Genomic DNA, 21144 nt, shown 5'->3' on the forward strand with positions numbered 1-21144 from the left:
CCCTGCCTACCTTTTAAAAAGAGATGAATTTAAGGAATGGGTAGTGGAAATTGTTCGTGAGTTATTAGGGAAGAAGAAAGTACTCCAGAAGTTATAGCTAGTAAGTGGAATAAAATGTAAGTGGACTTTAAAAATAGGGTAGAAATAAGAGAAAAAGAGATCTGGTTAAGAAGTAATAAGAATTATTTAAACGTGCTAACAAAGGTTAAAGTATTACAGAATAAGGGGAATCTCTCATAACCAGAGCAGGTGCAATCGCAGAGTGCTGAAGAGAAAATAAGGGAGTACCTGGATAGTACTCATGAGTCTTTTGGCACAACGACCTAGACAATAAAAAGCAGAAATGGTTGTTGCCAAACTAAAAAAAAAAAAAAAAAAAAAAAAAAAAAAACAGAGATCCTGTAGAGGTTTTAGAGATATTTCTGAAATTTTATGAAAATTTATATAGCACAGAAAAATGTAAGGAAATCAAGAAAAAGCAAGTAATCTCCGTGGTATCCCCGAAGTCTCAAAACAACCCACTAAAGTGTAGTGGGTCCAAAAACAAAACAGTGTAAGAAACTTCTCTGTGTGGAAGATTTTCAGTCCATATATTTCTAGTTCATCACTGGATATTAATCAGGTCAGACAGTAGTAGTAGAAGTAACAAACTTAAACTCGTCTTAAGTCAAAACAAAACAAAAAATAATAATAGAAAATATATAATTGTACAGCATTACTAAGTATTCGAATGTAATCCAAGCAAGGCAACAGACTTATTATTTTTTGTTTTGGTTTGACTTAAGACAAGTTTAAGTTCGCTACTTCTACTACTATTGTCTGATTTGAGGAATATACAGTGATTAACTGGAAATATATGGACTGAAAATCTTCCACATAGAGAAATCAAGAAAAAGCAGATAGGTTCGTAGGTGTATGCTAGGCTAATTAGCACTAGGGCCTTTACAAGCCTAGCTGTGCAACCCAAATGTATCCCATAAGTAATATGTTTTAGACTTATATATAGAGGTGATTGTTGGTTACAACATGGTTTACTGACTGCCTGCCTCTGTCCATCAGAGATGTAGATCACAGACCAGGGGTGAATTTTTGATTTCTCATCCAATGGTCCAAGTTACACTTAAATAGGGTTAGGGAGGGACTTTGTTTCACATGGATGGGGAGCCTGTTCCATAGGTTCATAGGTTGGTACTAGGCTATCAGCCCTAGGGCCTATACAAGCCTAGCCATAACAATTCCCTGACTATTTGTTCCCACACTATTTACTTCCCTGGACCCCTGTCTAGCAGGGCGACTAACATGATCCCCGGGGTGAATTTCCTTTCTCCCATCCAATCGTCAAGGTTCCTTTTGAAGAGGACCAAAGAGGCACTCTGCTTGACATGTATGGGCAATCTATTCCAGAGTCTGGGGAGTCTCTGGGTCAGGAACCTATCCCTCCAGCATGTTTTGTTTATTGCAATGACAAGGTTTAGATCCCTGGAGCGTGTGGCTCTGAGGGATTGGGATTTCTTTAAGTGTAGCATGTCCAACAGCTCCGGGTTTGACATGGCCTTGTATGTTAAGCAAAGATCGCCTCTGAGTAGACGATATGCGACAGAGTATAGCTGGAGTTTTTTAAGGCGGTCAGCATAGGGCATCTGCTTTAGGCCTGTGATTCTTTTAGTGAGGTATTTCTGTGGCCTTTCCAGTTGTTGCAGATGTCTTGAGAGGTACATACCAAACGGGGCATTGTATTCTATAATGGGTCTAATGAGGGATGAGTACAGTGGGACAATGACCTCCTTTTTTCTGGATGAAAAGCCCTTAGTGATGAGGTGTGCCACATAGAAGGATTTCCTGACTGTTGTGGCGATGTGGTTATCAAAGGTGAGACCACTGTCCACCTGTGTCCCTAAGTCTCTTATCAAACTTTAGGTGTTTAGTGTACTGCCACCTATATGGTAATTCACGGGTACATGTTTTTTCCCAAAGGGGATAACTATACATTTCTTGGCATTGAGCTTGAGCCCATGGCTCTGGCACCAAGCATCTGTTTCTGTAAGGCCCTTTTGTAGAGTATCCACATCATTTGGGGATTCAATAATGGCTCCCAGTTTGCAGTCATCTGCAAACTTTGTTATCCAGAGTCCCTTAGTGTTGGCCTGTACTTCAGAGAAGTAGATGCCAAACAAGAGTGGTCCCAGGACTGAACCCTGAGGTACTCAACTTGTCACTTGTCTGGAGCTGGATTTGGAGTCGGCTACTTTTACAGTGTGGGTTCTATCAGAAAGCCAGTTAGCAACCCATTGGAATTCTCTTAGATACATATCTGTCTCTCCAACATGTCCTATTTATGTTACAAGCAAAATTTAAGTCTTAAGATTAAGTAGTTCTGATGCTGTTTGTTTTGCAGATGTGCAAAAGGTTCATCAGAGTGGGATCCAGGGCTGCCTTGTATGCCAGACATAAATCACCTCAAGACTGTATCGGCCACAGTGGTGCAGCAGTTAGCATTGTTGCCTCACAGCAAGAGGTTCTCCAGTTTGATTCTTAGCTGGAGTGCCTTTTGTGCGGAGTCTGCATGTCCTCTCTGTGGTCAAGTGAGTTTTAAAGACATACAGGTAGGTCCGTGTGTGTGTGCCTTCAGTGAAGGTTGGGCGCCAGGCTGGCAACTCGACAATGTAAAAACTCTACTGCCAGTCAATCTACCCCTAATCAGGAAAAGCCAACATACAGTAGTCTGTAGGAGACTGATTATAGATGTAGGGCTTTGAGCAATCTGCATAGCATAGTATGTTTATGCCCTGTATTCTTTTTGTAAGGAACCTTTGCGGATGTTCCAGTTGCTGCACGTGTCTGGTCAGGTACATACTGAAGGCCGTATTATACTCAATGGGTCCGATGAGGGATGAGTATATTGGTACAGTAACTTCCCTGGACCTTACTTATAAGCTGAGGAACATAGAACGGTTTCTTTACTACCTTGGATACATGTTGGTTGATGGCCAGGTTACTGTCTATATGTGCTCCCAGATCCCTGACTAGTGGAACAACTCTTAGGAGTGTTTTATTGATGACTTAATTTCTTGGAGTGGCCGACTTGCCAAAATGTAGTATAATGCATTTCTTTGTATTGAATTTTAAGCCATGGCTTTGGCACCACTCACATGTCTGTGTTAGATCCTTTTGTAAGATGTTAGTGTCTTGGAGGAATTATATTACTGCTCCCAGTTTGCAATCATCTGCAGATTTGGTCAGCCAGATACCTTTGACATTAGCCTTGGCTTCTGAGAAGTAGATGCCAAAGAGGAGCAGGCCCAGCACACAGCCTTGTGGGGACTCCATCGATGACTGGCTTCTTTCAGGAGGTGGTCTTACCAATCCTAACTTCCTAGGTCCTATCTTTGAGCCATTTGGCTATCCAGCATTTTGTATAAGGGTTTATGCCTATTTCTGTAAGTTTGTTAGCAATGCCAGACTAAGGTATTGTATCAAATGCCTTAGCCAGGTCAACGTAGGTGGTATGCACTATTTCATCCATTGATTTGGTGACCTTCTCAATGAAGTCCACCAGGTTTAGTAGGCATGACCTTCTTTGACAAAGCCAAACTCAGATGGATCCAGGGTCTGAAGGTCTCCTATGTCTTTGTTGATCATTTCCCTGATAATTCTTTCCATGGCCTCGCATATAAGACTAGTCAGACTAATGGGTCTGTAGTTTCTGAGATCAGTTGATGGTCCACCCTTATGAAGAGGGATGACTGTTGTAGCTCTCCATTCTCATGGCACAAAGCTTGTTTCAAGACTATAGATAAATAGGAACTCCAGTGGCCATGACAGGTCATGTTTTAGACAATTCAGGAGGCATCCTGAGATATTATATTGGCCCACTGAGGCTGTGTTCTTGGCCTTAGTGAGCAGAGCCAGGACATGCTGTCTGTTTATAGTTGGAGGGGTTATGATTGAAGGCTCTTGGGAGGTGGCTGAGGGTGAGTGGGCAGTAAAGTTGAAACTGAATTTGCAAGCCAGCAGATTCCCTGTATCACCAGCTCAGTGACTGTGGAACCATTACCCACCAGTTCAGCATACTGCTATGTGCTACCTTTGAGGTTTCTGACATAGTTGAAGAAGGCTTTATGGCTGTCTTTTGTGGGGGAGGCTATCTTGATCTCAAAATTGGAGTTATGGACTTAAATAGCCCTCTTAACTGCCTCTTTATTTTGAAGAGAAAGTTCTTATCTTTATGGTGGTGTTACAGTTCCTGATTTTAGCCATATTTTGTTTCTTTTTGTTGTATAACCTGTTTAATCTGGGATGCCACCTGGGTGGTTTGTTTTTTTGAGTTAGTTTTTGGCTTACTTCTGATAGATACAGCAGCCTCTATGCAGCCATTGACATGGTTGTACAGAATTTCTGTGCACAGTTTTGCATAGACTGCTGTGTTTTCTGAATTTGGAGGGGCATTGAATTTTGAGAAACTATCACTTAATAAAAGGTAATTTGCCTTGGAATAGTTCATAGCTGTTACTGGAACTACTGGGGTTACCAAGTTGATTTTGAAAGAGACAGCTTTATGGTCAGACCTTACCAGGGAGGATGTGACATTGAGAGTGGTGCAGTACTCTTCTATATTTTTGAGTACGTGGTCCAGTATGTTGGAACACCTAGTGGGTGTGTGCACTAACTGGTTAAGGGTGTTTGTATTTACAAAGTTCAGGAATCTGTACCTGCAGATTTGGGGCCATGTAGGATTCCTAGTCTATAGAAGGATAATTAAAGTCACCCATAAGTAAGGTGTTAGGTTGAATGGTGAGTGTCTCAAATAGGTTTAAGTATGTGCTATGAGTTTCATGGGACATAGAAGGTGACCTATAGATTGTTGGGATATGGTATAGGATTTTATCTATGGCGACCTCCACATAGAGAAACTTCAGATCATCATCCTGTTTAACCAGCCTAGAGTTATGCTTGTTATTGATGTATATTGAAACACCTCCACCTTTAGTCCCTGTCTGTGCAACAAAGCACTGAAACCTTGCACTGGCAGGGTACACTCTGCAGCTTAAATATTTATGGAAGACTTAAATATGCCAATGTCAGAGGTAGATGAGACTCAAGAATTAACAGTTAAGCTAGGAGGAGATGAGATTAAAAATAGTGATGTATAATCAATCTGCAGAAAAGTCTCCAGGAATAGATGGTATTTCAGTGAAAGTTTGGAAGCTAGGAGGGAAAAAAGTGATAAAGATCTGGAAGGTTTTATTTAACAATATTTTAAAAGGAGAAGAGGCACCAACATCCTGGAAAAAAGCTGTGGTGGCTGTAATACCTAAAGACGGTAAAGACTCATATCTAGGCCCATTTCAAGTTTAAACCACAGTTATAAAGTGTCCATGTCTATAATGGCTAAATGAATGGCAAAGGTAATGCAAAAATCGATAGCTATGGACCAATGCAGTTTTGTGAAGGGGATGCAAACATTTGACAACATTAATATAACAATGGTGATCTAGAGTGAAGCAGAATGTAAAAAAATAGTAATACTGCTGTCATTGGTGGGTCTTGATGCAGAGAAAGTATTCATCAGAGTAAGCTGGATGTTTCTTAGTTTTATTTTTATTTTTTTTCTCAGTGGGAGGGCTGCAGTCCTGCAGTACGAGCTGCCCCTGGGAAAAAAACTGCTGTCATTGGTGGGTCATGATGCAGAGAAAGTATTCATCAGAATAAGCTGGGATTTTATGAGTAGTGCAACAGAAGCATTTGCATTTCCCGACACGATAATAAGTTTAATTAGAAGGTTATATGAGGGAAAAATTAAAGTGGGAGGGTTCCTGTCTGATAAGCTGTGTCTGAGCAGAGGAACCAGGCAAGGGTGTCCTCTCTCCCCTTTGTTATTTGCATTATATTTAGAACCATTGGCAAAGAAATAAGGGACTAAAAAAATCAAGGATATAATTGTGTTAAAAAAAAGTTGGCTTTATTTGCAGATGGTATGATTTTGTACTTGATGAAACCAGAAAAGGATATCTCAGTGTTTTGGAACATTCTGAGACAGTTCCGTTTTTTTATTTTTTGGGGATATAAAATTAATGAAGATAATACAAAGGCTATAGCTATATGCTGTGTACCCACACATAAATTGGTACAGCAATACCCATATTTATGGTGACATGATAAAGTGGAGCATTTGGGAGGATGGATTAAAAAGGACTGTATAAGGGCAGCTAAGGATATGTAGGAAAAAAATAAATAAATGATAAAAAACAGAAAAACTGGAAGCTCTTGTGTATGGATATGGATAGCAAGATACAAGCAGTAAAAATGTTTTTAGTCCCTTTAGTTTTATACACATTGTGACACCCCACCACTAGACTGGTAATCAAGGAGCCTCAATCCTCACCACTTGCACCAGTGCGGGACATACATTGAGAGGATGATAGGTACACATACAGTATTTCCAGATGCAGTTCTCTGCATCAAGTGCAATTTCCCTAAAGAGCCCACAGAGACCAGTCAGTCTGGCACTGGTTTCTCCTTCTTTCTCCAGACCCCCAATAAAACTCCTCACTGGCACAGCTTTAGAGTTGAGATCGCAGGTGAGTGGCCAAGCCAAGACCTACAGCACCCCCTCTGTCCAACCAGTGCTTTGTGTCCCTGCCCAAGTAGCTGACACACACACACGCACACACGCACACACATACACACACACACACACACACACACACACACACACACACACACACACACACACACACACACACACACACACACACACACACACTCTTTGAGGGTTGATTTACACACATACAAACCTGGGAAAGGCTGGCACAGGTTTACTAGCTATGCCCCCTTTTGCCCAGACTAAAGAGTAGTTATCATTGCTACCAACCACTCCTTATCTGCTTTTTTAAGGCTCTTAACAAAGGGTGTCCAATCTTACTGTCTAATGTTACTATTAATACAAATGGTGGTTTGACCAAGAGCAAGGCTATTAGGAGTGGACCACAGTGTCACCAAATAAATATGCAAGTACTCTGAGAACTTAAATATCTCTACAAGGATCATCCAGAATGAAATGTTTAAATATATTTAATAATAAAATAGTAAAAGAATGAGACACTACTATATTTATTTATTTATTTATTTCATTTTGATTACCGGTGAAGTCCACTGGGCTATTGGGCCCGTTTTCAGTGGAGGCCCGGCTATTGGGCCCGTTTTCAGTGGAGGCCCGGGGAGAAAAGCTCCAAAACCAACAAACAAATCAATACATTTATATATGCAGATTACAAAAATTATTTCAAAGTACATGCAAATCCATGTTCAAATTCTGAATTACAATGATAATTCCAGTAAACAAGTAAAGTCTAAGTCACTCTAAGAAACAAGTATCAGGTGGTTGTAACAGAAGAAACACAACAATTCCACTTTTGTTTTGAGAGAGAGGCAATATTTGGGCTAATACTGTTTTACTGTGCTGTTCACTAAGCATAGTGCATTATAGAAAGGAGAACAGGTGCAGAATAGAAGGAGGTTAGTCTGGGGCAAATGGAGTAGAAAGTTTAGGTATTAAAGGCAGAGGAGTGCAGTTGCAAATTCTGTTATGAAAGAGGTAGGAATGAAGCAGAGTTTTGAAGTTGTTTAGGTTGGTACTGGTCCTAAGTGACAAGGGCAGGGCATTCCATTTCTTAGCAAGTGTAAAGGATAAGAGAAGCTGGCCAGCAGGGCGTTGGGGTTTTTGAACTGTGATCAGGTTGTGTTGTGAAGATCTAAGTGGTCGAGAGGGGGTATAAGGGAGCAGGATATTTGTAAGGGCTGGGCAGTTTGAAGGGTATAGTAGTAGCTTGAAGGGTGTGGTGAGTTGGAGGAGGTTAAGCTGATTAGGAAGTTCGAGCCAGTTTAGGGTGAGAAGGGAGGAGCAGTGATGAGAAGAGGATTTGGCATTAGTGGCAAATCTGGCGATTTTGTTGTAGCATAGCTCAAGTTTGGATGTAAGAGAGGATGAGAGATTAGTTAGCAGGGGGCACTGTATAGGAGGGAAGGAAGGAGGAAGGTAGAAGCAAGGGTTAGTCTAGAGTGAGGAGAGAGGAAGTGGTTGTTTCTATACAATAGACCTAGTTTTATGTGAGTTTTTTTGATATTCAGTTGGATATGTGTATTAAATTTTAGTTGATCGTCGATAGTGACACCAAGAAGTTTGGAGGAGGATACGATTTCGATAGAGGAGTTATTAAGGCTAGTGATTAGGAATGACTGTTTGTCGAGAGAGGAGGATTTAGAGGGAGAGAAAAGGAGTATCTTAGTTTTGTTGGCATTTAGGGAGAGGTGGTTTTGTAGCATCCACTTTTCAGTGGTAGAGAAGGCACTTTGGGTTAGGGCTTGGAGGTCTGTTAGGTTAGAGGCAGAGCAGATTAACGTTGAATCATCAGCGTATTGAACGATTTTAGTGTTGGGGATGGCCTTGTAGAAGTAATTTATGAAGATATTAAATAGTAGTGGACCGAGTATGGAACCTTGAGGTACTCCGGTAGGAGTAGGAAGAAAAGAGGAGGTAGCTTGGCCCCATTTCACTGCTTGAGATCTGTTAGAGAGGTAGCTGGAAAACCTGGAAAGGGATTGTGAGGAAAGGTTGAGATTTGATAAGTGGTTTAGGAAGTATGTATGTGAGATGGTATCAAAAGCTTTGGATAAATCTAGAAGGACAGTAGATACTATATTACCAGCGTCACGGGAAGAGTTAACTGAGTGCAGGAAGGAGAGAAGGGCAGTGTTAGTACTATGTTCAGGGCAGAAGCCGTGTTGGGTAGGAGAGAGAAGCTGGTGCTTGGTGAGGAAAGGCAGGAGTTGTAGGTGGATACATTTTTCTAGTATTTTAGATATAGGGGAGAGAATGGCAATAGGGCAGAAGTTTGTGACTGAACAGTTTTTGCCACGTTTGTGGAGAGGTAGAATGTAAGCAGAATGCCAAAGTTTAGGTACGTAAGATTCAAGTAAAGACCTGTTGATTAGGATGCTGATGGGAAGAGCAACAGCGTCGTAGGCAATTTTTAGGAAGGCAGATGGGATGTTATCTGGGGCATTAGAGCAGGGCTTTAATTTAAGAAGGAGTTTTTTCCTTTGGTTGATAGATACAGGTTTTAGTCTGAAAGAGGGTGGTTGAGAACTGTTTGAGGAAGATTGAGTAGTGGCAGGAGATATATGATTGTTGGGAAAAGTTTTAGTTAGCTCGGCAATGGAGGATGTGAAGAAGGAGTTAAATAGAGAGGCTATTTCGAGGTTGGTTTTGCTGGTATCTGGACAGGGGTTGTTTTTAGTACCAGGTCTGAGGAGAGAATTGATGGAATTCCAGAATTGTTTGGGGTTTCTAGCATGGTTTTCTTGAAGTTAAATGTAATAAGATTTTTTGTCTTTAATGATTTGTTTCTTGCAAAGGTTTCTTAGCTGCTTGTATTTAAGGAGTGATTCAGGTTGTTTTTGTTTATTGTAGGTTTTCCAGGTTTTATCTCTAAGGAGCATTAACTTTTTAGTATCTTTGGTGAGCCAGGGATAGGTTTTAGCTTTAAGTCTCATAGTTCTGGTAGGGGTTAGGGAGTTAAGGACTGTTAAGAATGTTTAATTGAAATAGAGGATGGCTTCATCTAGTGGTAGAAGTTTTAAAGGGTTCCGATTGATTTAAGTGAGTCAGAGAAGGAAGTGGGGTTGAAGATTGAGAGGTTTCGAGTGTGAGTGTAGAGGTGGGAGTGGGGGGGGGAGGAGGAAGTAGCTCGTATGGCAAATGCAGGGAGGTGGTCTCCTAGAGGGTCTGAAGAGGTGTCAGATTTTATGACTTTGTTTGGATGAGATACAAGAATCCAATCGAGTATGGAGCCTGGAGGATTAGCTTTGTTAGGTCTGGTATTGGAGTTAATGAGTTGGGTGAAATTAAATAGGTTGATGGTGATTGAGGGATTTGGGTTTGAGATTTTGTTCCAGTCTATATTTACATCACCTAAAATAAAGGTTTCAATACTAATATTAGAGGAAGTCCAGGATTGGATGTCCTCCAGAGTATTAGTATTGTTGCCTGGCAGAATGTAAAGACAGATGATGCAGATACTTTTATGGTCGTTCATTTTTAGTATGCCGATTACAAGTTCAGTGTTATTGAATGATGGGATAGGGTTTGGGTAGGGAGTAATGGACAGGAGGCTGGAGTAGATTAAAGCAATGCCTCCACCTCTTTTATTAGGTCGGTCGGATCATAGAGAATGGAATCCTGGTGGTAGGAATTCTAAGTCATGAATGTGAGGTTTTAGCCAGGTTTCAGTGATGGCTGCTATATCAGGTGAGTTATGATAGAGCCAAGCATGGAAGTGGGATAGTTTATTTTTTAGGCTTTGGGCATTGATGGTAAGGAATTTGAGTTGTTTGCTAGAGCATTTTTTGTGGTGATTAGGGGAGATTGTGGGCTGAAAGGTGGGGCCTGGCTTGGGGTGGATGTCTCCTGCTAAGTGAATGGATATGGGAAGAGTAGGGTTCTGAATAGTTTTATAATTGGAATGAGGTGGGTGGTGGAGATGTGGTTTGTATTTAAACATGTTTGAGGTTGGAAAAAGCTTAGTTTTTCTGAAGAGTAATGGGTAGGAAGGAATTAAAGAAGCGGATATGTTGTGGTAGTGAGAGATAGGGTGATGTTGGGGAATAAATGGGGGAGGAATTAAGTGGATATGAGTATAGCAAGAGATGTGGTATAGGGGAATGAGTAGGAAAAGGAAGCAAAATGGTAGAATGAGTTTGGGAGGAAGGGGTAGCATGATGGAGTAGTTAGAAAGGTAAGTAGAGGTATTTGGGGGGTTGAACAACAAATTAGGGGGAGTGGTTTTGGATAGGAAGGGGAGGGCTTATGGGTTTGGATTGGTTGGAGGAAAAAGGGGTGGGAGAGATAAGGCAGAATAAAGCTAGATGTACTGGGGGCGGGTGAGAATTGGGGGCAAGGTAGGGGAGCGGAGCGGGTAGAGCCAGGAATGCAGGATGAGAGCAGAAAACCTACCAGAGGACTGAATGAGAAGTATAGCAGGTAAGTACAGGGGACAGGGGATAAGCAGAGAGGGGTGAGCTACAATGAATAAAAAGAAGTATAGGGACACCAAAAAAGGGAAGGTAAAGCTTTTAAGATATATTGGAGAAAAGGGAACAGTAAAATGTAAGAAGTAGAGGATAGTGGAGGGAGGGAGCCACCTTGTGGTCAGGTGCTATAGTGCACCTGTAAATCCCCTAAGGCAGATCCCAACACAGGGCTAGGTTGAAGAAAAAAGGGAACAGAGGGGAAATGAGAATAGAAAAATAGTAAGTAGGCTGCTGGATTTCCTGGTAGGGGAGCTTACTGAACACCTAGTCGGCTTTTAAGTATCTATAGCAACACAGGGGGTTAGTAGCAGAAGTACATACTTTCCTAACGCCTTCTAGAGAAAGGCTTATATATATATATATATATATATATATATATATATATATACAGTGACATCAGAGTTCAAATCACAGGAAATATTAACATTGCAGGACAGTCTCCAATAAATAAAGAAAAACATCTAAATTACTCTTTGTTATACTGTTCCCTAGGCTTACATACTTAGAGCAAGGCAAATGTGTGGTTTATGGGTCTTCTAGTCAGGTCCAAGACAGACTACAGAATGCTCCGTCTCTCTAAGAGAGTTCTTGCTGAGATAGCTTGCAAAATGATCTCATTTCTTGTCATCTGACTCTATCCCAGGTGAACCCCCCCGCACTGCTGGAAGATAGAAGTATTTAGCATCTACCTGTGAAAATACATAGACAAGGGCTTTTCCTCAGAAATTTGGCAAATGGTGGAAGTCATAGAACACTTCCAAGACAGTATAGAAAGCTCTCTAGTTTTAGGCATTTTGTCTCTTGCTGCACTGAAACTGAAAGATAACATATTTTTATAGCCTGGCCATAAAGTAATTTAATTTCAGATATTTTTTTCCTGAAGTAGTTAACCTTCTGTATTCCAGTTTCCACTTTTAAAATATATACATCTAAACAGTTACAATAGTGCAGGTACATTTCTGTTCTATTCCAGTAGGGCATGCTATGGTTACATTTTAAGCACTTTGCAAAAACCTTTTCAACATATACTTCTGTTCCAGCAGTCTGATATACACCTGACATACAGTTCTAATACAATTGTTACACAAGTATCTTATATGAATCATGTTGATATTCACACATGACATATAATTATTTACAAAATTCCAGATAGCTCTGGTCACAGTATCTACTTTCGTGACTCACAGGTCAGGCATATTTTGTATCAACCAGAGTAGAGGTTGTGGATAGTAATTAATAAAGAGTTGAAGGATTTCATCTGGGTAGGGAAGAAGTCAAGACTCAAGTGGGAAAAGCTGATCCTTTCAAAAGAACAAGGAGGTTTAGGATTACCTGATTTAAATGGATATTTTAGAGCCACACAGTTAAAGCTCTTTTACATAACACAATCAGAAAGCTACGATTCCAACTGGAAAAGGATAATGATGAGGCAAGGAGGTAATTCAAAACATAAGGAAAGTGGGAGTTTGGAGGCACAGCCTCAAGGAGAATAATAACAGTCATACAGAATATTATCTTCATAAAGTAGCAGAAAGTATATTAAGAACAAAGCCAACATGGGAATGGAGAAAGGATATTCCGCCAACAGGATGACTACAATTAGCGGGACAGAGAATTGGCTAGTGGGGCTAGAATATATTGGAGGAAGCTGGCAAAGGAACCAAGGTATTAGAAACAAATAAAAAGAGGGAAAGGTAATAGAATGTGAAGAGCCCATACAGACATTTGCCTTGTCTTCTATATCATGGATTGGTATCAGATTATACACAGAGAAAGAGATGGTGAGTCCTAAATGAAAGTCCTGCACTGGCTGAGTTTTTAATTCAGTCTAGAACAGAAGCTACTATTAAAAATGAATAATTAGTATGACATATAAAATATTGCAGGATAACTATAGGAATCAATCAGAAGAGGTCAGAAAAGATTGGGAAGAGAGATTACATAAGCAATTCACAAAGAAATAATGGCAGGACATATATATCACTCTTAAATATGCTACAAAATCTTGAAGATTTAGGATTTTTTCCCTGGAAGTGTTTGCATAGATACTTTTATACCCCAAGCAGACTCCAAATAATGTTTTCATTTTTTCCTCAAGTAGATGGCAAATGTTGTAGGTGTAGTGGGGAAGAAAGAGGTACCTTGGAGCATTATGTTTCCAGAGTGTAATAAGGTGGCAGACTGCAAAATTTCCCTAGAGAGCACTCTGTCAGGAATACTGGGTGAGCAAATGAGTGTAACTAAGGAAATTATGTTTTTGAGCTGTCATGCAGAGTCTGAATTGTCTCGACATAGTAAGTCTTGTTATGTTTAATTCTGGTGGCTACCAAAAAGGCAGTTACCGGAAAATGGAAAGCAAAGTCTAAAGCAACTATACCTGAAGTAGTGAATATTGTAGCAGAGACAGAACAGTGAGTGAGATCTTTAGGAAAAGGTAGGAGTAAATTACATAAATAAATGGAAATTGTAGGAACAATACATGCAGAAAAATATTTTGGATGAGGAATGAGGGTTAAGAGAAGGCAGGAATTGAACAATTTATGTAATATTGTTTTGATTATATGGAATATAATAATATATGTGATGTATAATGTTTGTAAATGTGAACTTGTTAATATCATTGTAAATGTGAACTTGTTAATATCATTTGACTACTTTTATATAAGTTTAAGTTTGTCTATGTCACAAGTGATAATTCAATAAAGGTGTTAAAAAAGAAGCAAAAGCTAAGATGGGAGAGGATGAGAACAATAACCGTACAGAATATTATATTTATAAAGTAGCAGAAACTATTTTGAGAACTAAGCCAACATGGGAATGGAGAAACAAGATTTTACCAATAAGGATGACTGCTGGTAATAGGGGCTTAGAAAATATGCATGAGAGAGCTGGGATTTAATGGAGACAATTAGCAAAGAAACAGGTATTGGGAGCAAATAACTAAGGAGGGAGAAGTCATAGAGTATGATGAGGCCAAGCAGAACATGTTTTTTGGCAATGAAATGAGTTGGTAGATTTTAGAAATTCCCTACAGGCTTCTTTATCAGAAATGTTGGGGGAGCAAATTATTGTAACTAAGGAAATGTTTCTTTTGGGCTGGGATATAGAAACTGAATTTTCTGAACATAGTAAGGCCCTAACAAGTTTAATTCTTTTGGTTAAAATAATTACTCAGAAATAGAAATCAAAAACAAAACCAATTGAAATGGAATTATAGAATGTTGTAAAGGAGATAAAAGAGTTGGAGGGGGATCTTTAGAAAATGGAAGGAAAAAATTACATAGAAACAAATGGAATCTGTGGAAACAGTACAAATAAGATGGAGGATGAGTGAACACTTTTGTGTTCATGGAAAGGCTGCAGCTGATTAACGTGGACCCATTTAACCATTTTGGATAATCAGAGATACAATACTGAGCAGTTCAAACATTCAGTTATATGAGCTGCCCAGCTAACACAGTGACAGACAGACAGACTCTGAAAGAGCTTTGTTGAAGTATATACAGCCACACTCTGACAAATGAACTAAAGGTTGTGATACTACAACTTGTTGATTCAGAGCCTAGCCATCTATTTGGGCAAAATAAGATCTGTTTACAGTGAGGAAAAGGAAGGTTGCCTTGAGAGGTATATAACCAGGTTCTGCCCTGTGATTAAACAGGCATTTGTCAAGGAGGATACATTAGATTTGCAAACAATTATCTCCAGAAGTTGGAACATGTTTTTTTTTTTTCACTACTCATCAATAAACAAGTGCCCTTGGAAGGATTATGTCAATAAATGAATCTGGATGGAAGAAAGGAACATATTTTTGTGTTTTGGACTTGGATATGATATTTGACCTGCCTGTTTGTCAGCCAAACAAACCCAATGTGATTTTTTTCTGACTTATTAATGATATACAGCAATTAACATACCCACTCATTAAGTTATTCATTTAATTGTAATACTGGAATAAATTCTGTTTTTATATAAATCCACCCTGGAGCATGCAAGCCTTTTTAATTCTTAGCTTGACTTTCAATGTAGAGAAATAGGTTTAGAAATGGGATAAGTAAGTGTTGAGCCAGCTTATTTTCACCTACAGATAAATGCATAGCTGATAATGTAAAATATAATCCTGACTATTTGTTCTGGCTTTGTGACAGTCTCTTAATGTACTAGTTTTGACACTATGTATAACCCTAATGCAAGCCGTATATTCAGATTTTAATGTTGAAAATCTGCTTTTATTAGTTTGCAATTACTGGCATACAATAACTTGACACTGTCTTTAGTGGTTGGACACTGCTGAAACTCTAATCTTTTTTCCTCTTTCTGGTACACAGAAGCATATTGTGGAGCTGGCTTATACGGTGGCTCAGAAGTTGCTGTTTGAGGGAAAGCATGAGGAAGCAATCCCTGCTGCCTTACAGTCATTACGATTTAGTATTGATATTCATGGCCTGAATTCTGTCCAGCTAGTACCATCATTGCTGCTATTAGCAGAGGCCAATATTGGTAAGTTAATTTTAATGTCTTCAGAATAATTAGTGTAACAGTCATCAGTGTTAGTATAGGAATCACAAAACAGTGATATTCAGCTTTAAAATCCTTAGTTACTGCATTTGGTCATTTTTTTTGATCTTCTAACAGCAGGCAGATTAGAAATATTAGAGAAGCCTGTATATATCCTACGTTAAATTGTTTCTGTAACTAAAGATGTAATTAAGCACTGACATTCTATTATTTTGTACAACAGCTCATGAAAAGCTGAATGGTTCATGAAAGGAGAAATTTAGCTTCCTTGAAAGATTAGTAGAAGCTGACGTAACCAGACTATTTTACTAATGTTGAAAGGAGTGTTTTTTTTTATTTAATTTCATTTCATTTTTGGTATGCACTTCCCTCATGACTATCAACCCCCTAAAATCTACAGACCATTTCAGACAGAAAAGTTTAGAAACATGCTCCTACTTCTAAAATATGGGAGGTAAAACAAAACAAATATATATAAAATAACACAACACATTTTATTAGCACACCTCAAACAAAAAATCCTGGTGCCTTGACCTTCTGACCTTCAAGGGAGTGAAAATACACCCTTAGACATGCATCTCAACCTATAGTCATTGAAAACAGTACAAAGGCTCTTGAAATGTTGATACATTCAGCCAGAAAACTGTACACCTAAATGTGATTGCCTTATAGCACATAACTCTTCTCACTTCCTGTAAGATTCCGGGATGCTACTCAAAAACACGTCTAAATAATGAGAGTGACAAAATTGGGGGAGCAGGGTTCAGTTTTGAGCTTTTAGATTGACTCATTTGTTTCCAACTGTTTCTCATGTTTACTCCAAAAGTCCCAGGTTTGCTCTTGTTTTACCAAAGCTCTAGTGAGTTAGGCAACCTGCTCCTGCTCTACAATTGTCTCAAAAACTACTGTGTGATCAGCGAATGCTAAGTGCAGTTTTTGTCAACTGTTTCTGCACTTTATACTGTGTTGTAATTGTGTTACTGCATGTAACTGTATTTGCAGCATTTTTTACTGTTTCACTGTGTATTTGTTGCACTTCTCGTTACTGTAACATAGACTAGATTCACCCTTGCTGAATCTAGCTCTGTTTGTATAGATTGAGCACTAAATCAGGAAATCTTTTGTTGTAGAGGCCCCCCCCCCCCGTGCCCTCGTGGCAGGAAGGTACAGTTTGGACTGACCTTATTTAAAGGTTACTGTAACAGGGCTCAGTTTTGAGCTTTTAGAGTGGCTAATTTGTTTCCAACCATTTCCTTGGGGTAACCCTTGGTGGTTATAGATGCAAAAGTTAGTTGAGACAAATTTTCCCTTAGAAGCGGTTGTAGTCTAGCAGTATTGTTCTTATAAAAAAGGCACATAGCTGCTCAGAGATGCATTCTAGCTGTGCTGTGGCCACTTGACCAGTAGCCTAAAACCCTGTAGGAACCATCCATTAGCCCAGATCACATACAGTGCACCTCTTGCTTTAGTCCCCAAAAGAGCACCAGTAAAGACCACTCCTGTCCCTGTTCCATTGAGATAACAGGTTTAAACCTAGCATTATGGACAGTTGGACTACCTTTGTTTCTCCTGTCAGCCTAGTTGATATGGGTCTCCTGAGGTAGTGTAGCAAGTGCCTCATGTAAACTGACAACCCTCTACTACTAATTCACTCTAGTACAGAGTGCGAGAGATGTATTTACACCAAGAACATAGAATCCCTGCTCTCTCAGGCTCGGAACAGTAACACAGATGAGGTTGTCAGCTCACACACCACAACTCTTTCACAAAGCACGCACTCAGCACACATACACAGAGGTACTCTCCAAAAACCTACCTAAACACTCAAGACCTCCAAAACACAAAGTTGCTACACCAAGCACACTTCTGACAGCATTCAAGACACCAGTGTCTCACCTATCAAGCCCGTAAGGTGTAGCACACTCATATCAAATTTCCTTGTTATTGGTGACTGTATAGTGAGGCACACAGATGTCCCACTCACCAGGTTGGATAAGGAGAAAGTCATGGTCAGCTGTCTGTCTGGTGCCAGGATTTATCAGATCACACATGTCTCTCAAATACCATTATGACTCAGTCATAATTCATGTTAGTGTGAACAACTTGAGATGCACCTCACTGGACTATATGAAGAGAGACATGATTGAGCTCTCTGATTATGTGTCCCAAGCAGGTATTTCCCTAGCATTGAGCAGCATCTTACCATCACCTAGAATGATGCCACAATGTAAACAAGAAATGATTGACTTCAATAATTGTCTTAGTTTCTGATATCATTCAAAGTGGTTCCAGTTTCTGTCAGCCTGGGATAACATGGTTGATGTTCATCGTGTTTCACTATTGCAGTCATTACACTTGGGTTATCCTGCTGGCAGGCTATCTGCAGTCAGCCAGAATTCCAAAGTCTAGGTCCAGCGTCGGTTGCTGTCACCTCTTCCCTGACGTCAGTGCGCCAGGGGTATAAAAGATGCAGCCGACGCCATTTTCTTCAGTTTTTCTTGCCCCAGATGTCAGGTGCCCCCAAATAGGTAGGCTAAAAAATTATGCCAAGAAGCATGCATGTACTAAAATAAACATTTCCTTCATCTACAAGCAAATACACCACATAGGTTGTGTAGAATAGAAAAGTACAGAAAAGTCCCAGCAAGAAAAGGGAGATGGTGGGTGGGTAACCTGGACTGCAACAGTGAATACACTCGAACATCTACATTTATGGTAGGTACACAACTGTACTATGGTCATCGTGTTTCACTGTTGCCGTCATTACACTTGGGTTGAATCCCAAAGCTAAGGTTGGGTGGCTGGGCCTAAATAGGATTAGGAGAGGCTACAGAAGAGCAAAGTATCAACAACAAAGTTACCAACGTGATAATATCCAACACTAACAAAATAAGGGTTATGCTGCTAAATGCTAGGAGTTTAAACCAGAAACTGCACTCCTTGGAAGCACCCCTCTCCCTGGATAATGTTGACGTCTGTGCAGGTAAAGAAACCTGGTTCATGGTCACAGAGAATACCCCAACCTTGCAAGGCTACAATGCACACTTTCAGATGACAAAATGAATGTGGAGAACCATAGGTGGGAGAGTATCTATCTATATCAGAGATAAATATGATTCCAGACTGGTTTGATAGGATAATTCTGTGGAGTCACTCCAGGTTCAGATTACCATAGGTAAGACCCCCCCCCTTCAAGTCATCATTAGTTATAGATCTCCCTCCATGGACCAAGATGTGCATAAGGCTTACTTGACCCTACTGTAGTTAATCCAAATACAACCTAACACTCTAGTCATGGGGGATTTCAACTATCCTGCCACCAACTGGGAAACTTATACCAGCCTAAACTTACTTGTGCAAAAGTTTCTTGACTTTGTTAACTCAAATGCCCTGGAACAAATTGTACAATACCCCACAAGAGGCTCTAGCATACTTGACCTGGTTATTATTCACACGAGGGACAGATGTGCTACCGTAAGTGTTGGACCCTCATTAGTAAAATCAGATCACAAATCAGTCACTTTTGAAGTAGCAATAACCCCAGAAACCACCAGAGGTGAAGTCAGATTAAAAAACTTCACCAAAGCAGACTATACAATCCTAGGGGATGGCATAAATGCATTCTAATCCCCAGTCCCCACAGATGGTATTGGCAACTATACCAAGGTATACACCGAATGCTTGTACAAACACTTATATAAATGTATAGACTCGGCTGTGCTGGATAGGATCAAAACAGGAGTCTCAGGAAAAAATAATCCACTCTGGTGGACATCTAGCATTAATAAACTTTACAACAAGTGAAAGAAGCTGTTGTCTAAGAATACAAAGGGGAGGTCCCAGCACTGGAAAAGCACCCTCCTCAGTCTAAATAAACAAATAAGCCAACTTATAAAATCCTCTAAGGAGAAACTTAGAGAAAAAAATTTAGCAATCACAGCTAAGGTTAACCATAAGGGATTCTTCAGCTACATTCGTAGCCTAAAAAGTAGGACCCAGATGTATGCTGAACTAGTGACAAATGGTATCACACACACTGATCCTTCAAAAATTGCTAACCTACTACCAGACATTTTTGGTGAAAATTTCACCCCTTTATCCCCTCTAAATGTATCACACATCATGCCTTCATCTTCTCCCCCACCTTACATATCCAAAGAGCAGGTCACTAATGCTCTGTGGGTCTGGATGGCATCCCGGGCTGCATTCTAAATAAACTAAAACATGAACTAGCAACCCCATTAGGCACCCTGTTCAACCGCAGCCTGAGCACATATTTTGTCCTTGTAGAATGGAATATAATGACTGTTATCCCCCTCCATAAGGGCAGCTTAGCAACAGACCCGGGTAATTATAGACCCATAAGCCTGACCAGCCTTATCTGTAAGGCCATGGAACGTATCATCATGGACCTCATAAATAAGGATACAGGCGATCTCCAAACCCCAGATTTGACCCAGTTCACCTTTGTCAAAGACAGATCATGCCTGTTAACCCTAGTAAACTTCTTTGAAAATGTGACCAGGGCCATAGACTGGGCAAACAACATATCTTTACTTGGCTAAGGCCTTTGACACAATCTCACATTCAGGCATTATTGACAAACTTACCCAACTGAATGTCAACCTGTTTGTTGAGAGGTGGGTTGCAAACTGGCTCACTAACAATTCACACATTGTCAAAGTGGGCAACTCCACTTCAACCAGCAGACTTGTCACCAGTGAGGTGCCACAAGTTAGTGCTGGGCCCCCTTTTGTTTGGTTTACACTTCTTAGAAGTTCAGGCCAAAACAAATGTGCTGTGGCTGGACAAGTTTTCTGACTACTGCAAACTAGGTGCAGTCGTTGAATCCCCAGATGATGTCAGTGTACTCCAGGAGGAACTTACACAGACCAACAATTGGTGCCAAAGTCACAGACTCAAACTGAATGCAAAAAATGCATCATTCTTCCCTTTGGTAAAACCAGTGTTCCTACAGACTATAAAATAAACAACGATACCTAAGTACTAATGGGAACACAACTAGACTGTGACCTTAACTTTGACCACCATGTGTCTACTATGGTAAGGAAGGCATTCTACATTGCACACTTGATTAGTAAAGGCATTGCCTCAAGAGCAAAAGAGGATGTTATGTGATCCTATCTCGCCTACATTCTGTACTGATGGGCTCGGAGCCGATCCCTTGGCTCCGACTCGGCACGTTATGCTATAGAGCGAGGCCTCTTATTGGCTGAGCTATTTCTTATCCCAGGATGCACCACCACTAATCCCCCAGATCTCGTTTGCCGCTTACAAGCTAGGACGTGGTCTCAAACTTGGCTGGGCTAAGTACTGTTTATTCAGACTTTTCCTGTCAGAAATTTTGTTTAATTGAACCCAAAAGCTGTTTTAACAGCTATCGTTGTTGTACGAGTGTATTTGAAAATTTTTTTGTGAGAATTGTGTTTTTCGTTTAGGGAAGGTTTCCCGTTTAAGTTAGAGGGGCCTTCCCCTATTCTAGCTAGTGTTTTGTGTTTTACTGGTCAAGTACCTGCT

The 21144-nt window shown here is 40.1% G+C and overlaps 1 protein-coding gene across 2 annotated transcripts in view; it reads left to right on the top strand.

Moving 5' to 3' along the window:
- ZMYND12 (zinc finger MYND-type containing 12) overlaps positions 1–21144 on the top strand; it is a 1002866-nt gene that overhangs the window by 292631 nt on the left and 689091 nt on the right. For both annotated transcript variants that reach the window (XM_044061779.1, XM_044061780.1), the window contains exon 3: positions 15417–15588. In XM_044061779.1, coding sequence (XP_043917714.1) covers positions 15417–15588 — 172 coding nt within the window. The remainder of the gene's footprint in view (positions 1–15416; positions 15589–21144) is intronic.

The sequence above is a fragment of the Protopterus annectens genome, chromosome 2.part0 (assembly GCF_019279795.1).
Source record: "Protopterus annectens isolate FY-2018-M chromosome 2.part0, PAN1.0, whole genome shotgun sequence".
In the NCBI taxonomy this organism is placed as follows: Eukaryota; Metazoa; Chordata; order Ceratodontiformes; family Protopteridae; genus Protopterus; species Protopterus annectens.